The 24451-nt window shown below is 42.7% G+C and overlaps 5 protein-coding genes across 6 annotated transcripts; 2 read left to right on the top strand and 3 right to left on the bottom strand.

Annotated features, from left to right (window-relative positions):
• Window positions 1-449: 449 nt before the first annotated feature.
• LOC103970492 (nucleolar protein 56) lies at window positions 450-5035 on the bottom strand. Of its 2 annotated transcripts, none has more exons than XM_018820330.2 (5): window positions 4889-5035; window positions 3007-3167; window positions 1100-1161; window positions 946-1041; window positions 450-883 (listed from the first exon to the last, which is right to left on the bottom strand). In XM_018820330.2, exons 1-5 carry the CDS (start codon window positions 5005-5007, stop codon window positions 827-829), a joined length of 495 nt encoding a protein of 164 aa, XP_018675875.2. In that variant the 5' UTR covers window positions 5008-5035; the 3' UTR covers window positions 450-826. The 2 variants fall into 2 exon arrangements, with proteins under 2 accessions (XP_018675875.2, XP_009382557.2); XM_009384282.3 differs by having other exon boundaries at window positions 946-1026.
• A 5957-nt stretch (window positions 5036-10992) lies between these two features.
• On the top strand, window positions 10993-12653 carry LOC103970491 (protein LATERAL BRANCHING OXIDOREDUCTASE 1). Its single transcript, XM_009384280.3, has 4 exons — window positions 10993-11389; window positions 11479-11726; window positions 11816-12140; window positions 12225-12653. The coding sequence occupies exons 1-4, from the start codon at window positions 11120-11122 to the stop codon at window positions 12477-12479; spliced, it is 1098 nt and encodes a 365-aa protein (XP_009382555.2). The 5' UTR covers window positions 10993-11119; the 3' UTR covers window positions 12480-12653.
• A 1042-nt stretch (window positions 12654-13695) lies between these two features.
• LOC103970490 (protein LATERAL BRANCHING OXIDOREDUCTASE 1) lies at window positions 13696-15320 on the top strand. The gene is made up of 4 exons (XM_009384279.3): window positions 13696-14058; window positions 14134-14381; window positions 14446-14770; window positions 14841-15320. Exons 1-4 carry the CDS (start codon window positions 13735-13737, stop codon window positions 15090-15092), a joined length of 1149 nt encoding a protein of 382 aa, XP_009382554.2. The 5' UTR covers window positions 13696-13734; the 3' UTR covers window positions 15093-15320.
• A 293-nt stretch (window positions 15321-15613) lies between these two features.
• LOC135627313 (uncharacterized) lies at window positions 15614-20336 on the bottom strand. Its single transcript, XM_065133361.1, has 4 exons — window positions 20032-20336; window positions 17774-18047; window positions 17036-17269; window positions 15614-16022 (listed from the first exon to the last, which is right to left on the bottom strand). The coding sequence occupies exons 2-4, from the start codon at window positions 18020-18022 to the stop codon at window positions 15825-15827; spliced, it is 681 nt and encodes a 226-aa protein (XP_064989433.1). The 5' UTR covers window positions 18023-18047; window positions 20032-20336; the 3' UTR covers window positions 15614-15824.
• Window positions 20337-22529: 2193 nt separating this feature from the next.
• Window positions 22530-23675, bottom strand: LOC103970488 (nuclear transcription factor Y subunit B-4-like). Its single transcript, XM_009384277.3, has one exon. The coding sequence runs from the start codon at window positions 23189-23191 to the stop codon at window positions 22691-22693; it is 501 nt and encodes a 166-aa protein (XP_009382552.1). The 5' UTR covers window positions 23192-23675; the 3' UTR covers window positions 22530-22690.
• Window positions 23676-24451: the final 776 nt, after the last annotated feature.

Here is a 24451-nt window from a genome sequence, read left to right as displayed (position 1 = left end):
TGGCAGTTACATATAGGATAATATGAATGACATAACATGCATTTTTTTTTATATTATTATTATGATATTTTTTATTTTTATATTATTTATTATTATTATTATTTTATATATATTATGATATCAATGAATCTTTATAATGAAAATCAAATCATGATAAAATTACAATAATAAAATTGATTTACCTTTAAATACAGACCCTAAATAATTTCGATTATAAGGATATCGAGATAACCAAACATACAAATGTACTATATACCCATCCACATGATTGAAATAATTGATCTTATAATTACTAGTGTGAAGACACTAAAAATACAATGTGTTTATTAGAAAAACTGAATGATTAATGATACCTTGTTAAAACATTATTTGAGCTTTTCTTCATACTGAATTAGAAATGAAAAATGACCTAAACTCCACATAATGATTAGTATAAAGAACAAATTAAGTATTTAAAAAAATACTTTTTAACAATTTATATTGATTACAAAGAGAAATACAGGGGCTTTGCCCCTTAAAGTTACATGGGTGAAAATATCTAAAACAAATCAATGTGCATTTCTTTTGTTTTCGAGGACTCGGCACTAAACAATCTTAGTCTCATTTTTTGGACTAGATATCATGATGAGAATAGCCTTCCAAAATCCAGTTGCTATCCCTCAAATAAGACAAAGAAGAGAACCATGAAATATGTCACAACAAAAACAAGCTCCCAAATGATGAAACTGAACGATTTGCCTCTCATTGTTTGACCCGAGAAAATGATGATAATAGCGTTTCCAAATCCAGCTGCTAAATCTCGACTAAGACAAAGTTCTATCAAATATCACAATTTGGGCTTCTTCCGTTTTGCAGTCTTATGCGCTTTTGAGCTTTGCGTGGCCTGTAACCGAAAGGAGCATAAGTAAGGATTGATAGGAAAAGGAAAGCAAAAAATTACATTACCTTTGTCTTCTTCTTCTTCTTGTTCTTCTTCCTTTTCTTTTGCTGTTTCTCTTCTTCTTTATCATCGTCTTCTTCCAAATTCTGCAGTTTATGCATCTATAGTATATTACACAGTGCATTACCAACAACGAACAAAGAATCTCAAGAGTTCTACCTCAACGGAGTCCTCAAAAGAAGCAACATGCCGTATTTTACTTCCCAAAGTTGAAGACATCCCTAAATTATCAGAAGGGAATAAAGATCATGGCTGTCAGTTGCATGATTAAAAGACAAAAGAAGCAGCCTAAACAAGAAAGCTAAAGCAATGCTGGCACTCTAGCAAAGTATATTGGAAAAATATTTATGATTTCAGTCATAATAACAACAAAATTTATCTTGTAATAATAAAAGCTGCCTATATAGACAAACTTAACCATTTGTCTTGTAATTCATATCTCATAGATGACAATATATGACTCTTTGAGGAGTGGATCTGTCACATGAGCATAAACTGAAACTCAACCAGGCATAAGTACCAAACAACCTAGTCTTTTGTGATTTCAAGAAAGTCCCTCTAGGATAGCCATCTTTGCAAGGAACAAACTCAATCAAGTGATACCGTCAGACTGACAACTAAGTAATGAGCTTTAACCGGTTCCTAGTGTTGCCACTAGCAGACATAGGATGTGGGATATTAGAACAAATCTAACTTATTCAGATAGGACAATACTTGACATGAACATGGCAATTCACGCATCTATATTCTCAATATATTATAAAAATAGGTCTATATGAGTCTGTTTTTAACTGTTTTTAATGCGTTTAATGTTTAGTTTTAGAAAATATTGAGTTCTTTCTCTAGTGATGGAGTCCTAGTCACAACACAAATGGTTAAAGTTTATATGCTGTAGCATGAACAGTAGCATACGACAGTGAGCATACAGTATTTGGGCAGATTGTTTCTACAATAAACTTCTGAGAAGTCTAAGATATTTAAGAGATGTCTGTATAAATTCTCTTTAGATGATCTCAAAAATAACTGTTGTTTTTGCTGTTGACTTCTCAAATAGTGGTGGATTCCTACTGGATTAGGGGAGGCTGCAAACTTTGTTGTCTGGCTTGGACAAGGAGGACAAAATACCACATCTTTGATGCTTCATCTTAAGAAACAATGGCACCACAAAAAAAAAAAAATCTCAAAATCAACATACAAAAATGGGACACAAGCATGAATTTAAATATTTAAAATATAAATATAAAAATGTATATACTAGCTAAAATAATTATAATTTTTATTTTATATTACTTTCAATATTTTAGAAGGAATTTTAGCTATTTTAAAAACTTAAAAAAGGCTACCCTGTTTAGGGAGACTCCTATCAATGCGATGTTTAGGGAGAATCAATGTATACAACCTTACCTCTACGTAGAAATTTAGAGGGTCAATATAACTATTTCAAAAACTGTAAAATTAAAAATAGATTTATCGAATTTAAAGATATTTTAAGAATACTCTTCTCCAAGTGTGAAGATGTGACAAAGCACTAGACCACTGAAGTGCTGAGGTACCTGAGGGTCGGTTTAGTCCTACTACTTTTTTTGTTGGCAAAGTGGCGATCAAGGGTTTGAGAGGATGCTCGGAGGAGAGAGGAAAGGAGGACAATCAGCGAGAGCACCAGCCAAGTTAACGATCAAACAATGGGATTAGTATTATTTGGATGAGACTGAAAAGTACATTGCATTGCAGTGAAGATTTTACAAATCCAATATTAGAGAAAGATGGTGAAATGACTAAGAGAATCAATATAGTTCAGCACTCAAAATCTCCATCAAAAGGCATTCCAATAGCCTTCACATGAACATTACGTACAAGCATGCTGAAGTTGAAATTGTATGATATTTGGGTTAATCTTATTAAAAAATGGAGGAAGAAAGGAAGAAAATGACAATAGATTGGAAGCATAATGTATCATAAAGTTAAGAACCAGTAAAGTCTTCTTGAAAAGAAGACTATAAGGAACTCCATAAGAACTTATCTATGAGATGAACAACCTCACAAAATTGCTGGAATTGAAGTTTTACCTTTACTAGCAACTACTGTTTCTTTTGCATTTTTTACGGCTAGTTCAACAAGATTAGGATCCAAAGAGTTAAGTCCATCAGGATGTTGAAGCTTTCTCTCAAGAAACTTTGCTAAGGCAGCAGCCTTATTAGTCGTCATAGGTCCACTTGGGTGAGCCAATCTATGTATAAAAACAGTATCAGCATATAGCAAGCAAACTCATAAGATCTCTCTAAGAAATATTAGCTACTCAACAACAGGAGATCACAGAAAACATTATAGGTCACACCCAATTAAATTTGTATGTCACATATGCATAGTAATTAATTGTCAAATAGCCGCAAGCTCTTGCAGGAATTTTGTTTCCATACAACTCAGGCACCCAACAATTTGTTTGGCTATTAGTCTGCTACGTGAATATCTGTGATAATTACAAAACCCTGGTGTCACTAGTTATATCCAACCACTAAAAAACGTCAGTTATATCCAACCACTAAAAAATGTCAGACTGTTTACAAAGCCTTCGTGGCCTACACTGCTAGGTGAGCACCTAGAGAAATGATACTAAAACAAATACAATAGTCTGATAAAATACTCTCAACATCTATGATGATGCACATACAATTATCTATCAAAAATGACAAACAAAAAAAAAGAGATTGCAAATGCAAAAAAAGGAAGTTGTATGAATATAAAAGAGATCACAAGCACTTGCAGGAATTTTGTTTCCATGCAACTCAAGCACCTAACAACTTATTTGACTACTAATCTGTTTATACATATGATCAGTAAAAAACCATGGCCACTAGTTACATCCAATGACTAAAAGTTGTTGAGCTGTTCTATTATAAAACCTTTGTAACCTACATTGCTAGGCGAGCACCAAGAGAACATATACTAAAAATCAAAAGAACAGTCTGAAAAGAAAATTCATATATTTAGTATGATAAAGGGAAGCTCCTTAGCCTTAACATCCTTGTGTTTATCAAATCATTAAATTATCTTTGTCAGATTCTTCTGAGTCTCGATTCATATCTTTAGTCAATTTCTAAATTCTTTTCAATTTTCTTTTATTATTCTTGAAGCCTCTGTCACACTTTCTTCATTTCCTCATTTCAGATGCAACTTGCATGATAATTTTTATTTGTTTCTCCACTGGGGTTATCTTAGAAAAGGTTTCTGTATTCAAGTGTTACTTCAACTAGTAAAAGCAGCATCCATGCGGATCCTAAATGTAGCTTAAATTTGTCGCACTTTCTTATTTCAATTTCTTACGGGCACAATTTGCATGCTAACTTTCGTTTGTTTCTCTAATGGACTTATCTCGTGATAGATTTTTGTATTTGGGTGTTACTTCAGCGATAAGTCAGATGAGACAACCTACAAAGGTAACAAAATTGCACTTAAAGTGGCATAGATTCATTAGGTTTTAAAAGAAACCTAACCGTTTCTTTTGGGAAGTCCCACCACCCCTTACATGATTAAGAGACAAAAGCATCTGATTAGTATCCAACATCTTGAAATACACGTCTTTTTAAATTACATAAGAAGATACTTCAAACCCTACAGAACATGAAGATGATAAGACGAACCCTCGCACACATCGTTCAAGCTCTTGAGAGCATGAAAACTAGAATCAAGATTGTTATTTTCCCATGTAAATATTCTAAAATCTTCACAAGGTTCGCTCTTTACCTTCCCCATGACATCAGGCCAACCAGGAAACCTATAACTGTCAAGAGCTACGGAGATGACTGGCCAGTTTTTTTTTTTTTGTGTATAATGCATTATAACCCAATAGGACTCAATAGTCACAAAAACCAAGTCAAGTAGTAGAAGAAGAAGAATACGAAAACCCTAATCCTAATAAAGGCAGGAGGAGGTCAAAGACGGGGGAACGACCTGGGCTGGGATCGTGAGGAAGACGACGGAGGTAAGGGTAGCGGCGCAAATTTGCTCGCGCGAAGCGCGCGACGCTCGTCTTCGGCGAGAGACTGGAGAGTCTCCTCTGCTTCCACCATTGCTGCGCTCCAAAATCCCCAATTTCCCTCGACTCAACGAGTTAAATTACCTCCGCTTCGTCTGTTATAATTTAATAGGGCCGGAAACGGATCGGATGCGGGAAAAGCATATCCGAATCCGCTTGTAATTACGAATGCGGAAGATGTCAAAATAGGCAGATTAACATTCGGATATTACATTGCAAAAATAAAAACATTTAGATATTCCATAAATTTAAATATTTATTGAGACATTTGGTGTAATATTGTACAAGTGAAAGATCTCATGTTCTATTCCATATAATATAATAAAAATTATTATTTTTTTATTTTTTAAAATATACATATTATATAAATTATCGTCTATCAAAAAGAAATCATTTCAAGTCAACGCATAAGACTCCTGCTAAGGTTGAATAAAAAAAATATATAATAATTTTGAAAGTATAATAATAAGAATTGAAGTTACAAAAGTACTATGGAAGCTAACTAAGATTATATATATATATATATATATATATACATACATATATATATATATATACATACATATATATATATATATATACATACATATATATATACATATATATATATATATACATACATATATATATACATATATATATATATATATGAATGTATGTATATATATATATATATGTATGTATGTATATATATATACATACATATATATATATACATACATACATATATATATATACATATATACATATATATATATATATATATATATATATATATATATATATATATATATTATCCTCATCATAGTTGATAATAATTACGATAAGATTCGGGTGACATGTGGCCCAATTGACGCCTCACAGCATCAGGTCAACGTAAACTAGAACGTCGATCGAGGCGCATTAACTTCTTGCCCAAGCTCGATCCCTCACGCCACACCAACGTCGAGGTCAGACGCTACTTGCCCCCTACGGGCAAGCACATCAGGAAGTAATAAGCTTCCTTATAAATACCCTCTTATTCTAAACTGTGAGGGAGAAAAAAAAAAACACCCCCTATCCACTGTCAACTGACTTGATCGTCGGAGGGGTCGGGCCGAGCACCCCGACCCAACCTTTGTGCAGGTGCGAAGTCGAAGGTCCCCACCGCCGGACTCGAAGGCGAGGAGTTCTTGCCCGGAGGAAACGACGACCTTGTCCCGACCACCGCATCAGATCACCTCGACGAACTCGAAGGCCGTCTCGAGAAGATCCCCCGTCATCCGGACCCGAACCGAGCCGCGTCGACCCCGAGGCCTCGGCTCAAAGTTGTTTTCCACAACAAATTGGCGCTATAAGGAGGGACCGGAATGTTGGGTGATCACCCAAGCGGCTCAGATGAGCCCACGGCTGAGAGGTCGCACCCGACTGGAGCCTCGGGGGAACATCCCCCGCACGGAGATCATCGTGACGAACACCCCGCCATGACCTCAGAGCGCTATTGGCGGATATTCAACGACCCGGGCTTGTGGCCACCCGACGGCGCCCCCGCCGACCCCTCGCCCGTGTCGTCCGAAGCCTTTCAGGACCTCGCTCATCAAGTCCGAGCTTTGATGGGTATGGTGCAAACCATTATCCTGCTCGTTTCTAATCCGGCACACTCGCCTGCGATCCAACCACTACGACAACATAAGGCGCTCGTTCGGGCCCACACGACACTTCCGGAGCTCCCCACTTCGCCTCGGGTCTGACCGGCCCCGCTCGGGGATCCAGTGATGGCAAACCCGAGCGGCCGCTCGGAACCCGATGCATTCTCTTCGGATTCTACAGACTCCTTGCGGGCCCAGTTGTGCTACGTCAGCCGGCGACTCGACGAGGTGCAGAAAGAGGTTCGCATGTCCAAGGGAGGGCTCGAGGACGATGCATACCAAGGGTCTTCGTTCACACCCGAGATATAGGATCAGACAGTCCCTCCGGACTTCTAGCTCCCCTCTCTGGACGCTTACGATGGCTCCATCGACCCAGCGGACCATGTAGCTGCTTTTCGTGCCCATATAGTGCTATATGGAACCTCTGATACTCTTATGTGCATAGCGTTTCCCACCACTCTGAGAGGGCCGGCCCACGCGTGGTATGGCGGCCTGAAGACTGGGACTATCACCTCCTTCGACCAGCTCATCAAGGACTTCGAGCTTAACTTCCTGGCTTATGCCCGGCCGAAACCGTCCGTGGCATTGCTCATCGGACTCAAACAAAGGGAGGACGAGCCCCTCTCACATTTTGTGGATCGCTTTGCTACGCAAATCGGGGGTTTGCCGGACACTCACCCCTCTCTGTTAGTGCAGGCGTTTATGATAGGCTTGTAACCTTCCAGATTCCTCTGGTCCCTCGCGGAGCGACCTCCCACCACGGTGCCAGAGATGCTCCAGCGGGCTAACCGGTACATCGCGACGAAGGCCTAGGTGGCCGTGAGGAGAAGAGATGACTTTTGGCAACGGGCTCCATAGAAGAAGTCAAGCACCCGCGGTGGCTATCCGATATAGTCCTCATAAAAGGAATCTAGGCCCTGCCTCAGTCTCTTCCGAGTGAAGGCTCAGTATCCACCTGACTACCTCTCGGTTCGCGGTTAGCTCCGACCTAACCCCCTTCGGTATCTACATGACTCGGCCGTAGTATGCCCGAGTCCACCTCAGCACGGCCTGTCCGCCTGAGTCGTATCCCTTGGTTGTAGACTTCCCAAGCCCACCTCAGCGTGGCCTACCCGCCTGACCATGTACCCCGGCCGTAGACTACCCGAGTCCACCTCAGCGCAGCCTGCATGCTTGAGCATGTACCCTGCCTGCCGACTGCCCGAGTACGCCTCTACGTTGCCTATCTGCACGAGCATGTACCTCGGCCGCCGACTGCCCGAGTACGCCTCTACACGGCCAGCTCACCTGAGCCGTGTTCCTCGGTCGCATGTTGCCCGAGACCACACCTGCGCGACCTACTCACTCGAGACCACGCCTGCGCGACCAGCCCGCCTGCGTCGTGCTCCTTGGCTCCATGCTGCCCGAGACCACACCTACGCAACATGCCCGCCTACATTGTGCTCCTTGGCTCCATGCTGCCCGAGACCACGCCTGCGCGGTCTGCCCGCCCCAGCCATACCCTTCGACCGCAGCCCACTTGCACCGTGCTCCTCGACTGCATGTCACCCGATACCGCTTTCTCTACGCGGCCTACCCGCCTAAGACGTTCTCCTCAAGCTACATGCTGTCCGAGACCACCACCGCACGCCCAGCCTCCCTTATTTGCGAAATCCGGACCGCGCCCCTGGTAACGGACCAGCAGCCACCCGGCAAGAACAAATACTGAAAGCGGAAGCCATGCCTCGGACTCCTGTTACAATGACTGACACATAGCTTCTTTCCGGGGGGGAATATGATGAGGATAATAATTACGATAAGACTCGGGTGACGTCAACTGGCCCAAATGACGCCTCACAGCACCTGGTCAACGCGGATCGAAACGCCGACCGAGGTGCATTAACATCTTGCCCAGGCTCGATCCCTCACGCCACGCCAACATCGAGGTCAGACGCTACCTGCCCCCTGCGAGCAGGCACATCAGGAAGCAGTAAGCTTCCCTATAAATACCATCTCATTCTAAACTGTGAGAGAGAAAAAAAAAATACACCCCCTATCCACTGTCAACTGACTTGATCGTCGGAGGGGTCGGGCCGAGCACCCCGACCCGACCTTTGTGCAGGTGCGAAGTCGAAGGTCCCCACCGCTGGACGCGAAGGCGAGGAGTTCATACTCGGAGGAAACGACAACCTTGTCCCGACCACCGCATCAGATCACTTCGACGGAGTCGAAGACCGTCTCGAGAAGATACCCCGTCATCTAGACCCGAACCAAGCCGCGTCGACCTCGAAGCCTCGGCTCAAAGTTGTTTCCCACAACAAACTACAACAAGAAAGATGGCTCACTTAAGCGCAGCAGATAAGAACAGAGCAACGGCAGTTAAAAGATTTATGGATCTTCTTCTATATGTTATTACTGTGCACTCAGCAATGTTTGTGTGGTCGTCAGCTGTAATAGCTGACTAATGAACATTCGTGCACCGGCCTGCAGAAAGAGTCGGCGCCTTCCCGACTTATCCACGGTCGCGATGGAGACAAAAAGGTGGCGAAGACATTGACGAGGCCACTGATCACAGCGGACATGAGGGAGGGAGACATTATCGCCGAAGCCGATGGTCTCGAACGACACCGGGGCATAGAACAGATGACGTTAATGCCAGTGAGTTGCTGGAAGAAGGGGTTGAGGACAGCCATGGTGAGCTGAGCCCTATACTTCCTCTGCATTACGTTGCTCCAAGGGTGCTTGATCGTCTTCGAATCCTCGCTGGCCGCAACCATGTCCTCGTACTACTCGTCGACGTCATCGGTGCCACGGATCGAGCATTGCCTTGGCCTTCTCGTCGCGCCCACGCTCGATGAGGGAGTTCCGAGCCTAAGGTGATGATGGCGGCCGGCACAGCGGCGAGGGCCAAGCTGGCGCCACCCCCAATGAGGTTGGCGGCGACGATGCCGATGGTGATCCTGAGTTGGGAGCCGATATCGAGCATTCCACGGAATAATGTTTTAGGCTCCTCTGCTTTAAATGGTAAACGTATCTTTAAAGACAGAGCTAATAATGTTCTGTCAATTTTCTTTTCTTTTGTTGCTAATTAATTAGACAAATTGACGGAATAAGAGACGCCCATTTTATATATTGCTACATGTAGCAAATGGGTTTTCATCTAAACATCAGCATGACTTAATTAAGACACTTATCTTAAGTAAGTCTGAAAGCATTTCCATGACTTAATTCGCTTTAAAATCAGCCATTCAGTCCTTGGCAGCTAATATCATGCATGAAATTGATTAGGGTTAATGCAACTGTAATTATGCAGCTGGATGATGAGCTTGAAGAACTGTAAACATCTGAAGACATGTCTTTTGAGGCTTTTATAACTTAATATTGATAGTGAATGCACAGATTACAACAAGGTAAAGACACAGATTGGTTGTCAAATTTCTAGATTAACATAACCTATGCACAAGAAGTAGTATAATTAATCATACTTTTTCGCACCAATAATAGCACATGAAATTGTTGAAGAAGGTGTGTTCAAACTAGTTGGAATGAAAACGTTAAGGGTCGAATCGAATCGAACTTGATCGGTTTGGTTAGGTTGGAACCGCAGTAGCTACAGTGCCATCAAATTTTATGGGCAATGATTGTATGCTGCTTTCCTCTGCATGTTGGATTGGACAGCAGCCAGTCTTCCATGGCCAACATGATAGCCATGCACTGAGAATTTGCAGTTCCTTTTGAAATGCATATAATATCAGTATTAATTTCCTTATAAGATCTTATGATGCTATGTAAACTGTTATGCTTTGCCTGTTGCTAAATCTTGTTGCTGTGTTGGCTTGCTTGGGCTTGCAGAGAATTTTGTAGTTGATTCTTACTGCTGTGTCATCCCCTCTCTTCTGGTCCCTGGCTTCCAGTGGCACATGGAGGAAGAAGAGAGCGGACGGTGGCGAGGGACTCAGGTAAAGAACGGTCCACCCAATTCAACTCTGTCATAATTACACCTCCCTTTGCCATGCTTTATGACCGGCAAACCCCCCTCCACATGTCCATTCAGAGGACAAGTGTATGAGCTTTAGCAGAGACAAGAGTTCACGAGGGAATGGATGCCGAAGGTTCTCAGATTCTCCGCTTAGATCAATCACCAATGAGGTCGCACTGCCACGAACTCTGGTTGGGACACAGGAAACAGCTGTTGTCAAAGTTGGAGGGGGAGATGCTGCGCGGATTCTTTGTTGAGCTGTGGTGGCCATGCGGAGATCCCATTGTCCCTCCAATTCAGATTCTCTCGTCTTTGCCCACCCCACTTTCCATCACCACCTCTGATTCCATGATGTGCCCATTTGTTCCTTCGGTGGGAGGTCCCGGTCTTCGGTTGCTCGAGGAAATGGCTTAGTGGCAGCGGGCAAAGTGCGTCGAGAACCAACGGACGGCCGTGGGAGAGCCGATGGGCTCTATATATGGCCATGCTCTGCCGAGGCAGAAGCACAACACGAGCTAATTGCAGCAGAGTAGCAGTTGGTATACATTCTTGCGACCTCTATGGCTCCGGTGTTGTGCTCTAGCACGAGTTCTGAGATCAGGATCGGAGAGGTCGAAGACATCCAGGAGCTGCGGAGAGCTCGGCCGACGACCGTCCCCGAGAGGTACGTGCGGGACACGAACGAGCGGCCGGCTCTGTCGACGATCCTCCCCTCCTCTCTGAGTGTCCCTGTCATCGACTTATCGAAGCTGGTCTGCGGCACCAAAAGACAGAGCCAGGAAGAGATGGCAAAGCTCACCGCTGCCTGCGAGGAGTGGGGCTTCTTCCAGGTAGCTTAATGGCTCATCCACCAACTTCTTCAGCACTTATTATAATGGTCGGGACACTGATCGATGCAGCATCAACCATGCGATGGCAGGTGATCAACCATGGGATAGAGAAAGAGTTGCTGGAGACCATGGAGAGGGTGGCGAAGGAGTTCTTCATGCTACCTTTGGAGGAGAAGGAGAAGTATCCAATGGCGCCAGGCACGATTCAGGGGTACGGCCATGCCTTCGTCTTCTCGGAGGATCAGAAGCTGGACTGGTGCAACATGCTTGCACTTGGTGTGGAGCCTGCCTTCATTAGAAAGCCTCATCTCTGGCCTACAAACCCAGCTAATTTAAGGTACTTCCATCTTGCCGTCACCGCAACAGAGAAGAACAAGTCTTCCCCTCGTATTTCCATCAGCTTCTAACATGTATATGCGATCACAGCTACACATTGGAGAAGTACTCGAAAAGCATACGAAGGCTCTGCCAGATTTTGCTCATGTTCATATCGAGGAGCCTTGGATTGAGCCCAAACTACTTCGACGAGATGTTCGGCGTGGCGGTGCAGGCCGTAAGGATGAACTACTACCCTCCATGCTCGAGGCCAGACCTCGTTCTGGGGCTCAGCCCTCACTCCGATGGCAGCGCCCTGACCGTGCTGCAGCAAGACACGGCATCCGTCGGCCTGCAAATTCTAAAAGACAACGCCTGGGTGCCCGTCCACCCCATCGCCGATGCTCTCGTCATCAACATCGGTGACACGATCGAGGTCGGCGCCATCAGCCACCCTAGTTTTCTTCTCCATCTTAATCTGCCACCAAATCCTTTGCTGATCGACGCCACATGCACGCAGGTCCTGACGAATGGCAGGTACAGGAGCGTGGAGCACAGAGCCATCACCAACAAAGAGACCGACAGGCTCTCGGTGGTCACCTTCTATGCTCCGAGCTACGACGTCGAGTTGGGCCCTGTTCCTGAGCTCGTCAATGACCAGCAGCCATGCAGGTACAGGCGATTCAATCATGGCGAGTACAGTCGCCACTACGTCACCAACAAGCTGCAGGGCAAGAAGACCCTGGAATTTGCCAAGATTCAGACAAGCTACTGAGCAAGAAAGCCAAACTCTAGACTTCTCCAAGTACATTCCCCTACTATGTCGACATGTCTAAGCAGAATGATTAGCCAAGCATGTTGTGTTAAAGATATTTACACGAAGTGTGTAATGGGATGTGTGATCATATTAAGGTGAATATAAAGCCACCCATCTTGACTTTTGAACGCACTTTCCTGTAGCTTGTCATTCGTGGTCTTGAAAAGAAAGATGCTGGCAATTATGGGTTTGACATCTGATGGCAGCACCAACACCAATGACCACTTGAAAAAGAAGAGAGTTGGCGAAGAATGACTGGCAGATAAGCTTTCTCCAATCGATCATGGAGGAGCTTTTTCTCAGTGGCATGTGGAGTTGGGAATCTGGCGCAGCTTGGTACCAGATACTCCACTGTGCGTGTACAAAAGCAATAGGTTGGGAACATGTTGATTGACTCTGATGACAGACACAATGATTCTTCTTCTTCTTCTTCTTCTTCTTCTTTAAATTAAGCTAGATAAGTTTGTCGGCATCAAAATGCATAATCTAAGATGGCCAGCTCAAATATTGGTAGATCAGCTCAAATGCATAATCTCCCCGTTAGACAGAGAGAGATTGTCCTGCACTACCAAACACGGTGGGAGCATGCAGGACTACCTACGATGCAGCACGTTGCATACTAATGGGTAGGAAACTATCATCTCTGCTGTAGTTTTGACCTTCACAGTTCGACAATGTGTTCAAGTTTGTGGCAATCATCTCAGTGCAAGTCTCCATCTCATAGTGACTGTTTACGTATATAGCAGGAAGTACTGTTTGTTGACTGAGATGAACTTCAAATGCAGGATTCATTGTTCAATTAGGCTCCATGATGATGTGTACTTAGTGTAATGCATACTGCATCAGGAAAAATAATGTATCCATGATGTTGGAGGCCAAAGTAATTATGTATGTGTTTGTACTGTCATTACAGTTCAACATTTTATCTATTAGTATTTAATACATGTAAATAATTTATGGGAAGATACGACAAGGAATTGGCACAGAGAGTAGTTGTTGGATTTCATGTTGGAATCAAGAAGGCATCAAAGGAGAGAATGGATGACATGGACTCCGTAATGCTGCGCTTAAACTAGTCATTAATTATGTATTAGATTAGGATATTAGACCGGGCTGTCTCTGCTAATTTGTAACGCGAAGATGCTTTGGTTGATCTGTTTTGTAAAAGGAGATGCCAATTTGTCTTCTCTTATAGCTTTATGTTCTTATTTGTATGCAGCGTTCCCTGCAAACGAGGAGAAGAACACTTACTGAACGCAACGCAATGGCAACGAAGGAGAATTCCGACACGGCAGTGATCCAAGGCGGCGTCGAGGACGTTCAAGAGCTACGGCGCTCTCATCCGACGGTGATCCCTGCGCGCTACGTGCGAGATGGCAACGAGAGGCCTTCTCCTGCTCTCTCACCCGGCCTCCCTTCCATGGACGTCCCCGTGATCGACTTATCGAGGCTGGGCAGCTGCAGCAGCAAAACACCAGACCGTGAATCGGAGATGGCAAAGCTCGCTGCTGCCTGCGAAGGGTGGGGCTTCTTCCAGGTGCGTACTGCGCTTCTTCATCTCTCTTCTGGTTCCCCAGAAGCCGAAGCAGCACTGAGGCGATGACACATGCAGGTAATCAACCATGGAGTGGAGCATGAGCTGCTAGAGAAGATGGAGAAGCTGGCCAAGGAGTTCTTCATGCTGCCTTTGGAGGAGAAGGAGAAGTACCCGATGCCACCCGGTGGGATTCAGGGTTACGGCCACGCCTTCGTCTTCTCGGAGGAGCAGAAGCTGGACTGGTGCAACATGTTTGCGCTGGGCCTCGCGCCTGCCTTCATGAGAAAGCCTGAACTATGGCCCACGAATCCACCTTCCTTCAGGTAACACTTCGCCGCCGTGTATCTATCGCCATGGCCACGATTTATACCTGTATTACTGCTACAGCGAGACACTGGAGAAGTACTCCAACAGCATAAGACTACTATGTGAGACACTGCTCGGCTTCATCGCCGAGAGCCTCGGCCTCCGCCGCAGCTTCTTCAACGAGATGTTTGGGGAGGCCGTGCAAGCTGTGAGGATGAACTACTACCCGCCATGTTCGAGGCCGGACCTCGTTCTGGGGCTGACCCCGCACTCCGACGGCAGCGCCCTCACCGTCCTGCAGCAAGACACAGCATCCGTCGGCCTGCAGATCCTCAAAGACGGCGCCTGGCTTCCCGTCCATCCCATCGCCAACGCCCTCGTGGTCAACGTCGGCGACACGCTCGAGGTAAGAGCTCCGTGGCAAGCCCTATGCGCTCGATCCAGCGCGGGCGATCACTGACGTGACGGACATGCAGGTGCTCACGAACGGCAAGTACAAGAGCGTGGAACACCGAGCGGTGACCAACCGAGAGAGCGACAGGCTCTCCATGGTCACATTCTACGCTCCCAGCTACGAGATCGAGTTGGGTCCCGTTCCTGAACTGGTGAATGACAAGGCATGCTTGTATAGGAGATACAATCATGGCGAGTACAGTCGCCACTACATCACCAACAAGCTGGAAGGGAAGAAGAGGTTGGAATTTGGCAAGATTCAGACGAGTCTCTGAGCAAGAAGGTCATCATCTCCAAATTAATCGCATTCCCCTCCACAAGTCTGTATATGCTTATGCATGATTTGTAGTAGATGAGTTCTTACTCGTCGAGCATGGTGTCACATCGTATGCATGCAGTGTATATGTGGGGGGTGTAGAAATTGGATTAATGTGACACCAACTGCATCATAATGTATCAAACACACCACCATCATTTCCCTTTCTGCAGCATTCCATGGTTCACATCCCACTTCACCAAATTCATATGTTAATATATCGAAAGTAGGGTGACTCATCTGCATGTATCATCCACATCCCTGACATAGCTGATCATTTTACATGCTACAAGCAAAGCAAGCATATATACTATAGAACCTTCTACATGTCGCAACATGTTATAAGCCCAAGTTGCCTGTTAATTATGCTCACAAAAACAAGAGCAGCAGTTTACTCATGTTATGCAAATATAAAACAAACTCATACATCATACAATTGATAAAAAGAAGGATTACTGTGCTTCCTATAGCCCTACAAACTGTGAGAAAACCCTTTTGGCCATTTCATTTCAACAAAGGCGGGGAAGGAATCCGAAGAACATGAGTATTTGAAGAAATAAGAACACTAGTTTCTTGGTTACACTGGCAACCCTCAGAGAGGTCATAAATAGACAGAATAGATTTAACGATTTTGTTTCCTGTAGCTCTCGAAGTACGTCGCCACCAGATAAGCCAGCTATCTAGGCTTATGTCACCATGTGGGTGTGGCAACGATTTTCCGTTCCAACCAATCCTCTCTTACTATCCCCTTCCGAGCAATTCTTTTATAGAACTTGCGCCATTTCTCCATGGAACGTGTCAAGCGAACGCTGGGCTTAGCCCCAAAAAGATACTTGATATAGTCTCTGGTGAGACGAGTCAATTCCTCACCACCAATCATTAAGGTATACTGCAATACCAAACAAAAATTATCAGTGGATTTGTTCCTAGACTGAGTTATAAAGAAGGACATCCAAGCATGAATGCAGAAATGAATGGTCTTGATATTTAGGAGCCTCAAAATTATTTTGATGGTATAGAAATATACACCTTGCGATATAGAGGAAAAATAATCCATTGCAAGTTTAACATGAATGGCTATTCTTTTTGGTGGAGGTAAATTCATTTAATTTTCTGCAAACACTGTTGATTTCGGTTAAAAGATAGCATGCACTAGGATTTTCATAAAGTGCAGGCAGAGTCTTGAATCAACTTATCTTGGGGCAGGTCCAATCAAATCAAAAGCAAGAGGGAAGAAGGGGGGTGGGAGGGGGGCATATTCTTGGGATATTTATCAGGTGCTACACTTCACTGAAATTTATTTAATCACTCATTTGACTGAAATCTGTTTAATCACACTTGACCGAAAGTTATTTATCAGGGGAGCATATTTTAATCACTCATCCCAAGAAACAAGCCTCCATTTGACTAAAATTTATTTATCAGGTGCTACACTTGATTATCATTGTCTAATAACCATGGATATGTTTCTTGGGATCAGTGATTAATAAAGCCACCAAACCATGGATATGTTCAGGCTCTGATAGAGGCATATTCTTTAATCAAATTACCAAATTGAGTCTATTGCTTAACAATCAAAAGAATGGGATAACAGTTGGGCATAAACAAGAAAAAAAAATTCTTTCCATATACTAAATCCAAAGAACACATTGGAACTTGTCAGAAATTGAGAAGGCAGAAACAACATGCATTAAAGAACATATATTAAGACTGTAATGGAGGCTTTTTACCTGTGTTCTCTGTTTGTTGTTAAATCCTAACAAAGACCAACAATATGCTCAAACTTTCAAAATTCGACAAATTGTAACGTACATAATTAGCCCAATGATGTAAGATATAGAGAAAAAACAATGGGTAATTAGTCAGAAATTTGCAGAAATGAAGACAAGAAGAAAAGCTTACCAAAAGTGCCACACCAACAACTGCCATAATCACTTGCAGGAATTCATCAAATTGTCCTGCAAAACATTCATCTTCTGGACCACCAGAACCATCGCCACCACGCCCACGAGATATTCCATCACCTCCATTTCCATCAAATTGTCTTTGCCGTGCTTGCTCTCTCAACATATCCTGCACTGTTAGCTCTCTTCCAAAGCCTCCAATAGCTTTCTTCAGTGATTCCCATGAAAAAGGCTGCTCAGATTCAGAAACATTTACAAAATGCCAAAATTTAGCCAAAAAACAAAGAGAACATATATCCAAACTAAAACTCACAGCTGATTGTGTAGCATGCAATGGTAGTTTCTACTGACACAACAGTTTCAGAATGCAGAGATTTTAACATGGTCTGCAAACAAAAACTTCTGAGCTCATTGATTGTCTGCATGTTATGCACATGGTGACAAAATGAAATATAATTATGATCACTGGTTGACTAGAAAATTAAAAAAAAATGAATGCTTCTTCTACTATCCATATTATAAGCACCGAGTTGCAGCTCCAACTGTTACATGTCATGCTGGGCCAAGCACAACAGTGCTAAATGCCATGCTTAAATCTAACATTGTCACATCTGGCCCAGGCAGAGGCCATGCAGCATGGCCAGCGTGGCATAAGGCACATAGCTTACCACCAAAGGCCAGCACATGCTTATAACTTCAGTACGAAAAATGAGAAAGCAACCATAAAAAGATGTACCTCATTTTCACTCTTGGAGTTACCCCTTTTCCCAGATGCATAAACTGGAGCACATCTTTCACTCTTTCGTGCACTATGAACTAATCTTGGACACACCTTGCATTGAGAGAACTCAATGGATGGAACAGCATATAAGCATGTAGAATTTGAGTATGAGGCCCAAGATAAAGAAGAGTTTCTTGCATTTGTCACAGTGGGCCCAATAAGGAAACCTCTATTAGACAAGTAAATTGATTGAACAGAATTCATCCTTATCCAGGTAACAAAGCAAGATCTGTAAAATTAACAAAAGTGGCATGCATAGTTACTGACAGTAACATAATGACAACTTACATCAACTAGACAGATGCTTTGATGTAAAAGGGCAATGGCTTCAAGTGTAAAACACTGTAAACCCATAAAAATTTGCTAAAATCTATGACAGTCAGCTTAGAATAAAAGCCTGTTAAAAGATATAAAGCAAAATAGTAACAAACAACATTTAATATACATGAGTTGCAATAAAGAACCTCCCAATAACAATGCCAAATACCAAACATTGAATTCCCTTATGTTAATTATCGCTGAGGCAGCTAAGCCAAAAGCATGCCTTTATACTATAATACAAAGACCTATGCAACAGACTGTAATACTTTTAGTTTCTGCAATTTCCTATCGAAACCAATCGGGTATGGTTGTCCGATACGAGATTTTTGACCTTGATCTTTTTTACTATGCAATGAATGAACCGAATATGACTTTGTGCTATTTGCAAATAAACAAGTATTTAAAAAGCAACAAGATATACAATAACAACAACAAAGCCGTAAGTCCCAACTATTCGGGTCAGCTATATGGACTTTTTGCAACCGTTGAGATCTGTAAAGAATCATATGTTTAGTTAAGCTTAGAATATTTAAATCTTTATTTATAATTTCTATTAAAATCTTCTTAGGTCTTCCTCTGTCTCTCCTCATATCACTAACATTAATCATTTTAGCTCTTCTAACTATCGCCTTCATAGGTATTCAAAACATTTGTTCATACTATTTCAAACAATTCTCTCTCATCTTATCTTCTATCGAGGCGATATCTAGTTGTTCACAAATAAAAATATATTTTTCGTATCTTTCCTAGTAATTCTATACATCCATCTCAATATTCTTATCTCAGCAATATAATTTTTTTTGTATATGTTGTTTCTTATTTGTCCAACACTCAAAGTCATAAAGCATTGTCGGTTTAACAATTATCTTATAAAAATTTTCCTTTAATTTCAAAGATATTTGATGATTATACAAAATTCTGAACGACTCTCGTCATTTTAACCATTTTATTTTTACTCTATGAATAATATTTTCATTAATCTCTCCATCTTATTAAATAATTGATCCAAGTTACTTAAAATTTTTACTTAAAAGAACTTCTTGTCCATCCAATTTAACTATATTCTTATATCTATTCCTAATATTATCAAAATTACATCTCATATATTCATTCTTAGTCCTACTTAATCTAAAACTTTTAATTTCTAAAGATTACCTTCATAACACAAATTTATAATTAATATCACTTAGACTCTCATCAACTAAGAAAATATCATCGCCTAATAACATAGGCTAGAGAGAGGTCTATTTCTTGTAAAAGAAACAAGATAGAGCGGATGATAATTAGATCCTGTCAAAAAATGACAGTTCAAAAATATCTTAAGAAAGAAAAATACGGCCAATGCACTGGAGGCCGCTGCCAATGCTAATCGTTGAGATATTTGTCGAAAAAAGACAGCCATGGCTGATAATATCCAAAAATAGTTAAGAAAAGTTAACCAGCCAGAATGGATTTTTGTAACAAGTTGTCAACAAATTGGATGCACATTCCAGTCAAATTATGTAGTTCAGTGAGATCTTTTGCATTCTATATTAGATGTGTTAGATTATTTGTTCCTACGAGATACAATCTGAATGCTAAAGCGCTAAAAACTTTAGAGGCCAACGTGTCATAGAAAAGTTGATTTTTTGCACTTCGATGATGGGTCCAAGTCATGAAACAGAGAGAAGGGAGGGAACTCGGAGGGGCAGCTCCGCCAAGCAGAAGCAAATAGCGGAGGTAGGAGGTTAGCGGCCGGCTGATACAACAAAGAGCCGGCGGGAGGAAGGGGCGGGGGAAGTGGAGGAGGAGGGGCCAGAGCGACGGGGACACAAGTACTGGCACCGCCGAGAGGGAGAGAGGGGGAGGGAGGGAGGAAAAGAGAGAGATAGAGAAAAAGGAGGAGAAGGTACCTCCGTCGGCGAAAGGAGAGCCACCGCCGGAGGGCTGCCTAACGGAAGAAAGCGACCGCCTCCTTGCACATGAGCCAGGCACGGAGATCCGGCCACCTTTTGCACGGACAGGGAAGACGAAGATTGCGCGGCGAGGCTTCCTGCCGCCGTCAATGCTTTCGTACCTCAAGCAACCGCCATCAATCTCCTTCCCGTCGTTATCTCCAGCCGATCAAACCTCCCCTGTCGGGCGGCTGACGCTCCGCTGTCTCCTTCCGTGGCGCTCGGCGTGGGAAGGAAGTCAGGAATCCTCTCGATCGCTCGGGTCGGAGCCGATGAACCCACTAATTAAACCGGGCTGGTTATTTATTGAATGTGACAGTTCGGCACGGGTCCATTTGTTTTGTCTGGTCCGGCTTGGTTCGGTTCTTTGGCAGATTTATTTCCAACCTCTTCCGGTTTGATCCGAGTATAAGTTCACTGTTTGGGCCGAATGGAAACCGTCCTTCCATCAATTTTATATATATATATATATATATATATATATATATATATATATGTATGTATATACTATTTTCTAAGCTCACCACATCAAACTCGGGTTTATCTCAATCCGGGCTAATCTTAAATCTCCTTATTTCTTCACATTTAACTTATTTACATATATATCATACGATAAATAATCAAATACTAATATCTACATGATATAATTAAGTAATTGAATGATTTTCTATCATGAAAAATAATACATAAAATCGACAGTAGGTTTAGAATGTTCAAACATTATTTTTCGCATCCGATTATAACATGAACAAGAAATATATTCTATAGCACTAACTCGTCATCTATGTTCATGCTTAATGCTTAAGAGAGAGCGAAACAATATTGCTAATTGGTTAGTGACTTATGCTCGGGCCATAAAATCAATCATTTTCGGATAGCAAGCTGACCTTCGGAACTAGATTTTCTGTCATGTGAATAATCATGCAATTTTTTGTTCGACTTAGTAAATGTTACTTTTTATTTTTGGAAAAGGAATACAAGAAGGAGGAATTAAGAAATGCCTATTTCTTATGATCTCATTGGTCAAATATGGTGTGACTTCCTCTCATGCATAATAAGTAACTCAGTCCATCAAAAACAAGAGTGTCATCTCAAATGTGCTATTGGGTTGGCAAGATTTGCAATGATCATTTTGATAGCTACATTCATGCATTTCTATTCTCATGTGTGAAATACCAAACTTACTATCATAACACTTTTGTGTATGTGTGTTTTCACTCTCTTTATGATACAAAGCATTGCCAAATACATCAGATATGAGTAAAGATTCTCTGAATGTACACCAAAACATATAATCTAAAATTTCATGTAGAACTACAATTGGGGGATCATGCAAATCATCCATATCCAACTTCAACTAATAAGTTCCTAGTGATTTTAGATCCAAGGCCTCTCTTTCTCACTTCAAATGTGTAGATTCACTTGCACATTCTTCATACAAATTAGAAGAAACTGTAGCTCCCAACCAGTATTCTGTCACAGCATACTTTTTGTTTCATCCAGAAGTTAATTGCCTTCAATGGAGGGAGGACAAATTAATAAACCCATGTCAAATATCATGCAGCTCGAGACATCTTCCAAATACATATGTTTCGATGCAGCATAGTTATGAAATGAATTTGGCACAGCATGATGATGTACTGATGCTTTCAGATCATTCAATAGAAAGCTTGAGACAAAACCATAGTGGCACCTGCAGACCAGTACGACGCCATTACGACGTAAATCGATCCTAAAGCAGCTTTAGTTTAAGATCCATTGCACGCAGTGACCATTGTTCTTCACAAAACTGATTCTTATGGAGGGACAAATCATAATCTTATGCAGTTCTCCTCAAAACTGGTAGCTCAGTCGAAATTTCTTGCTATGAAGCATAGGAATTAACCTTGAGATGGAGGATGTCCGTGTTGTTTTCTGGCTGGAACTCGAAGAAACATGAAAGCCAGTGCAACACCATGGGGAGCACCAAGCACACTCATAAAGTTGGAAGCACTACATCACAGGGTTTCGTGTGCTCGAATGCTGCTGCTTAAGCTGCAAGACACAACTGTGGTACCCCAGTCTTTGCTTTTACACTTTGTTCAAGAAAAGAAAAAGATAAGAAAGATCAGACTACTCCGAGATCGATGACCTAGAATCATGTAAGATTTTGATTAGTAGATGGTGCTTCTGTCACCTTAATACAAGCATGACAATGATCTTATGTTGGATTTAGGGGGTGCATAGATTGACCAGGAATCCAAAGAGGACAAAGTCAATTAAAGAGCCTAAATATCAAACAGTGACTTGGTTGGTTATATATGAAGTTCTCAAAGAAAATATTTTTGGCAGTTTAAACTCTAGATTCAGATATCACCAGTAGGATTAAGTTTCTCTCAACTGTGAGCATCATCCATGCATTGCAGGCACTTGAGATGAATGAATACTTTTAGAGAAAATGTAGTAGGAGACAACTGTAAGGATCGAAGCGATTGCTGCCTTGTCTCAAGAAAATGTGTTCCAATATCAAATATCACGAATCAAGAAGGTACAGAAGTTTATAGCCAACAGTTGATGCAAGCAAAACAAGCACGCAAGGTAAATGAGGTTGTACCAGAGCAAGGCACACAAGATAATCTTAGAAACCCCTTGATGCAGAAGGTTTACTCCTTTCCGAGGGGTCAAACATGAAGTGAGCACCGGCGGAGGGTTGATCTCGAGCATCGGAGCTGCTGCTTGCCTTGGTGCTGTGGCCGCCACCACCGGCAGCTCGATCACCTTCCATCTCGCGGTACTTCTGCAAGTACCTTTTCATGGGCTCGACATAGTCGTCGAACCCCAACGTGTTGAGTGCCCAGCAGATGTCGTCGCCGTTCACGGTCTTGCGCTTCTCCTTGTGGCACTTGTCGGAGGCCTCGCCGGTGACGAAGCTAATGAACTCCGACACGCACTCCTGCATCGTCTCCTTGGCCTCCTTGGAGATCTTGGCGTTCTGGGGCAGGATCTGCTTCATGATCCTCCCCACGTTGGCGATGGGCAGCAGCCGGTCTTGCTCCTTCACTCCGCCGTCGCCTGAAGCCGCGCCAGCGTAGTTATGATGGCCATCTGACTCCATGCTGCTTCCCAGGTTATCAGCCATGTCCACAGTAGTCAAACTTGCTCAAACCGTCCTATGGAATCTAAGACTTTGCGCACTCTCTCTCCCATATAGGTTGAAATCCACATGTACGTATGAGCATACGTATGTAGGAAAAGTCTCCTTGAGATAAGCCCAGTACTCGTGTTGTCTTCTCGGTAGGAACATGCCCTTACACAGCCCTCGATTAATGTTGGGTGTCACACACAGTGAGTTCAGCAGTACCATGGCCGACCAGGGGAGTTCTCAGAGACTCATTTCGTGGCTCGGTGAGGTCTTCCTGCATCCTTGGGTTTTGGTGAAGACACATGAAGGAGCCTCTCACATGCCATTGCCCAAATTGCTGTCCTTACTCTGCAGGCAATGGTGGATGCATAGCCAATGGATTCAACCCCACCAAGCTTTATCATGAAAGGCCAGAATGGTCCCCTACCTTCCCCACCCTCATCTTTGATTCACTCAAAGCTTTGATAATTGTACTGCACCGATCTGTCACGTGTGCTTGTGGCTGCTGTAACTCCAAACTCCCCAGAGAGATTCTTCAACCTGCAGTCTCACCTCCTCATGAACTGATCATCATATGTTTTCTCTAGCATGCATGCCTCCAGAACCCATCTCCTTGTCCGCAACAGCCACCACCACCATGATCCCGCAGAGAGCGTGAAGAAGAAGGTCACAAGGATATGGACATGGAGACCTTAAAAAAGGAGAGGCACCAAAGTTGAGTCAAACCACCCACAGATGGTGATGGGGTTTATGATTGCTATCTTATGTGTGGGAGTGGTAGGTTAATGTCCCTTTCATGAATGTTTCTTGATGACACATTCTGTGTTATTCTTGCGCAAGAAAGCGACCAACTTTGCTGCAAGATCCAAGTTTGTCCCCAGTTGTCCATTTCATGAGTACCTCATGCATCACATGTGTTGGATATCCACTTGTAGATCAGCCTTTGCTTTTCTGATATCAGATTACATTTTAGGATACAGAAGTCTAATCTGTCATCACAAAATTTCCTAGCATCAGAGCTTCCATTTGCCCAAAACTGGAGCCAATCAAGATCAACAATTACCCCCATGTACTGAGCTGAGACACCACAGATGGACCACATAACTCATAATAAAACTGCTGAGGAATTCATGGAAAACATATTAATTCATATTTTTGAAGTATACAGTGCCATGAAAAGTAGAATACCTTAATTTTCCATTAAGATGGCTTACACAAGAAAACATTTGCTGCATTCACTCAAACTTATAGGAAGGG

The sequence above is a fragment of the Musa acuminata genome, chromosome BXJ2-11 (genome assembly GCF_036884655.1).
Source record: "Musa acuminata AAA Group cultivar baxijiao chromosome BXJ2-11, Cavendish_Baxijiao_AAA, whole genome shotgun sequence".
NCBI classification, from domain to species: Eukaryota; Viridiplantae; Streptophyta; class Magnoliopsida; order Zingiberales; family Musaceae; genus Musa; species Musa acuminata.
Note: the sequence above shows the minus strand (reverse complement) of the source record. Positions and strands in the feature narration are given on the sequence as shown.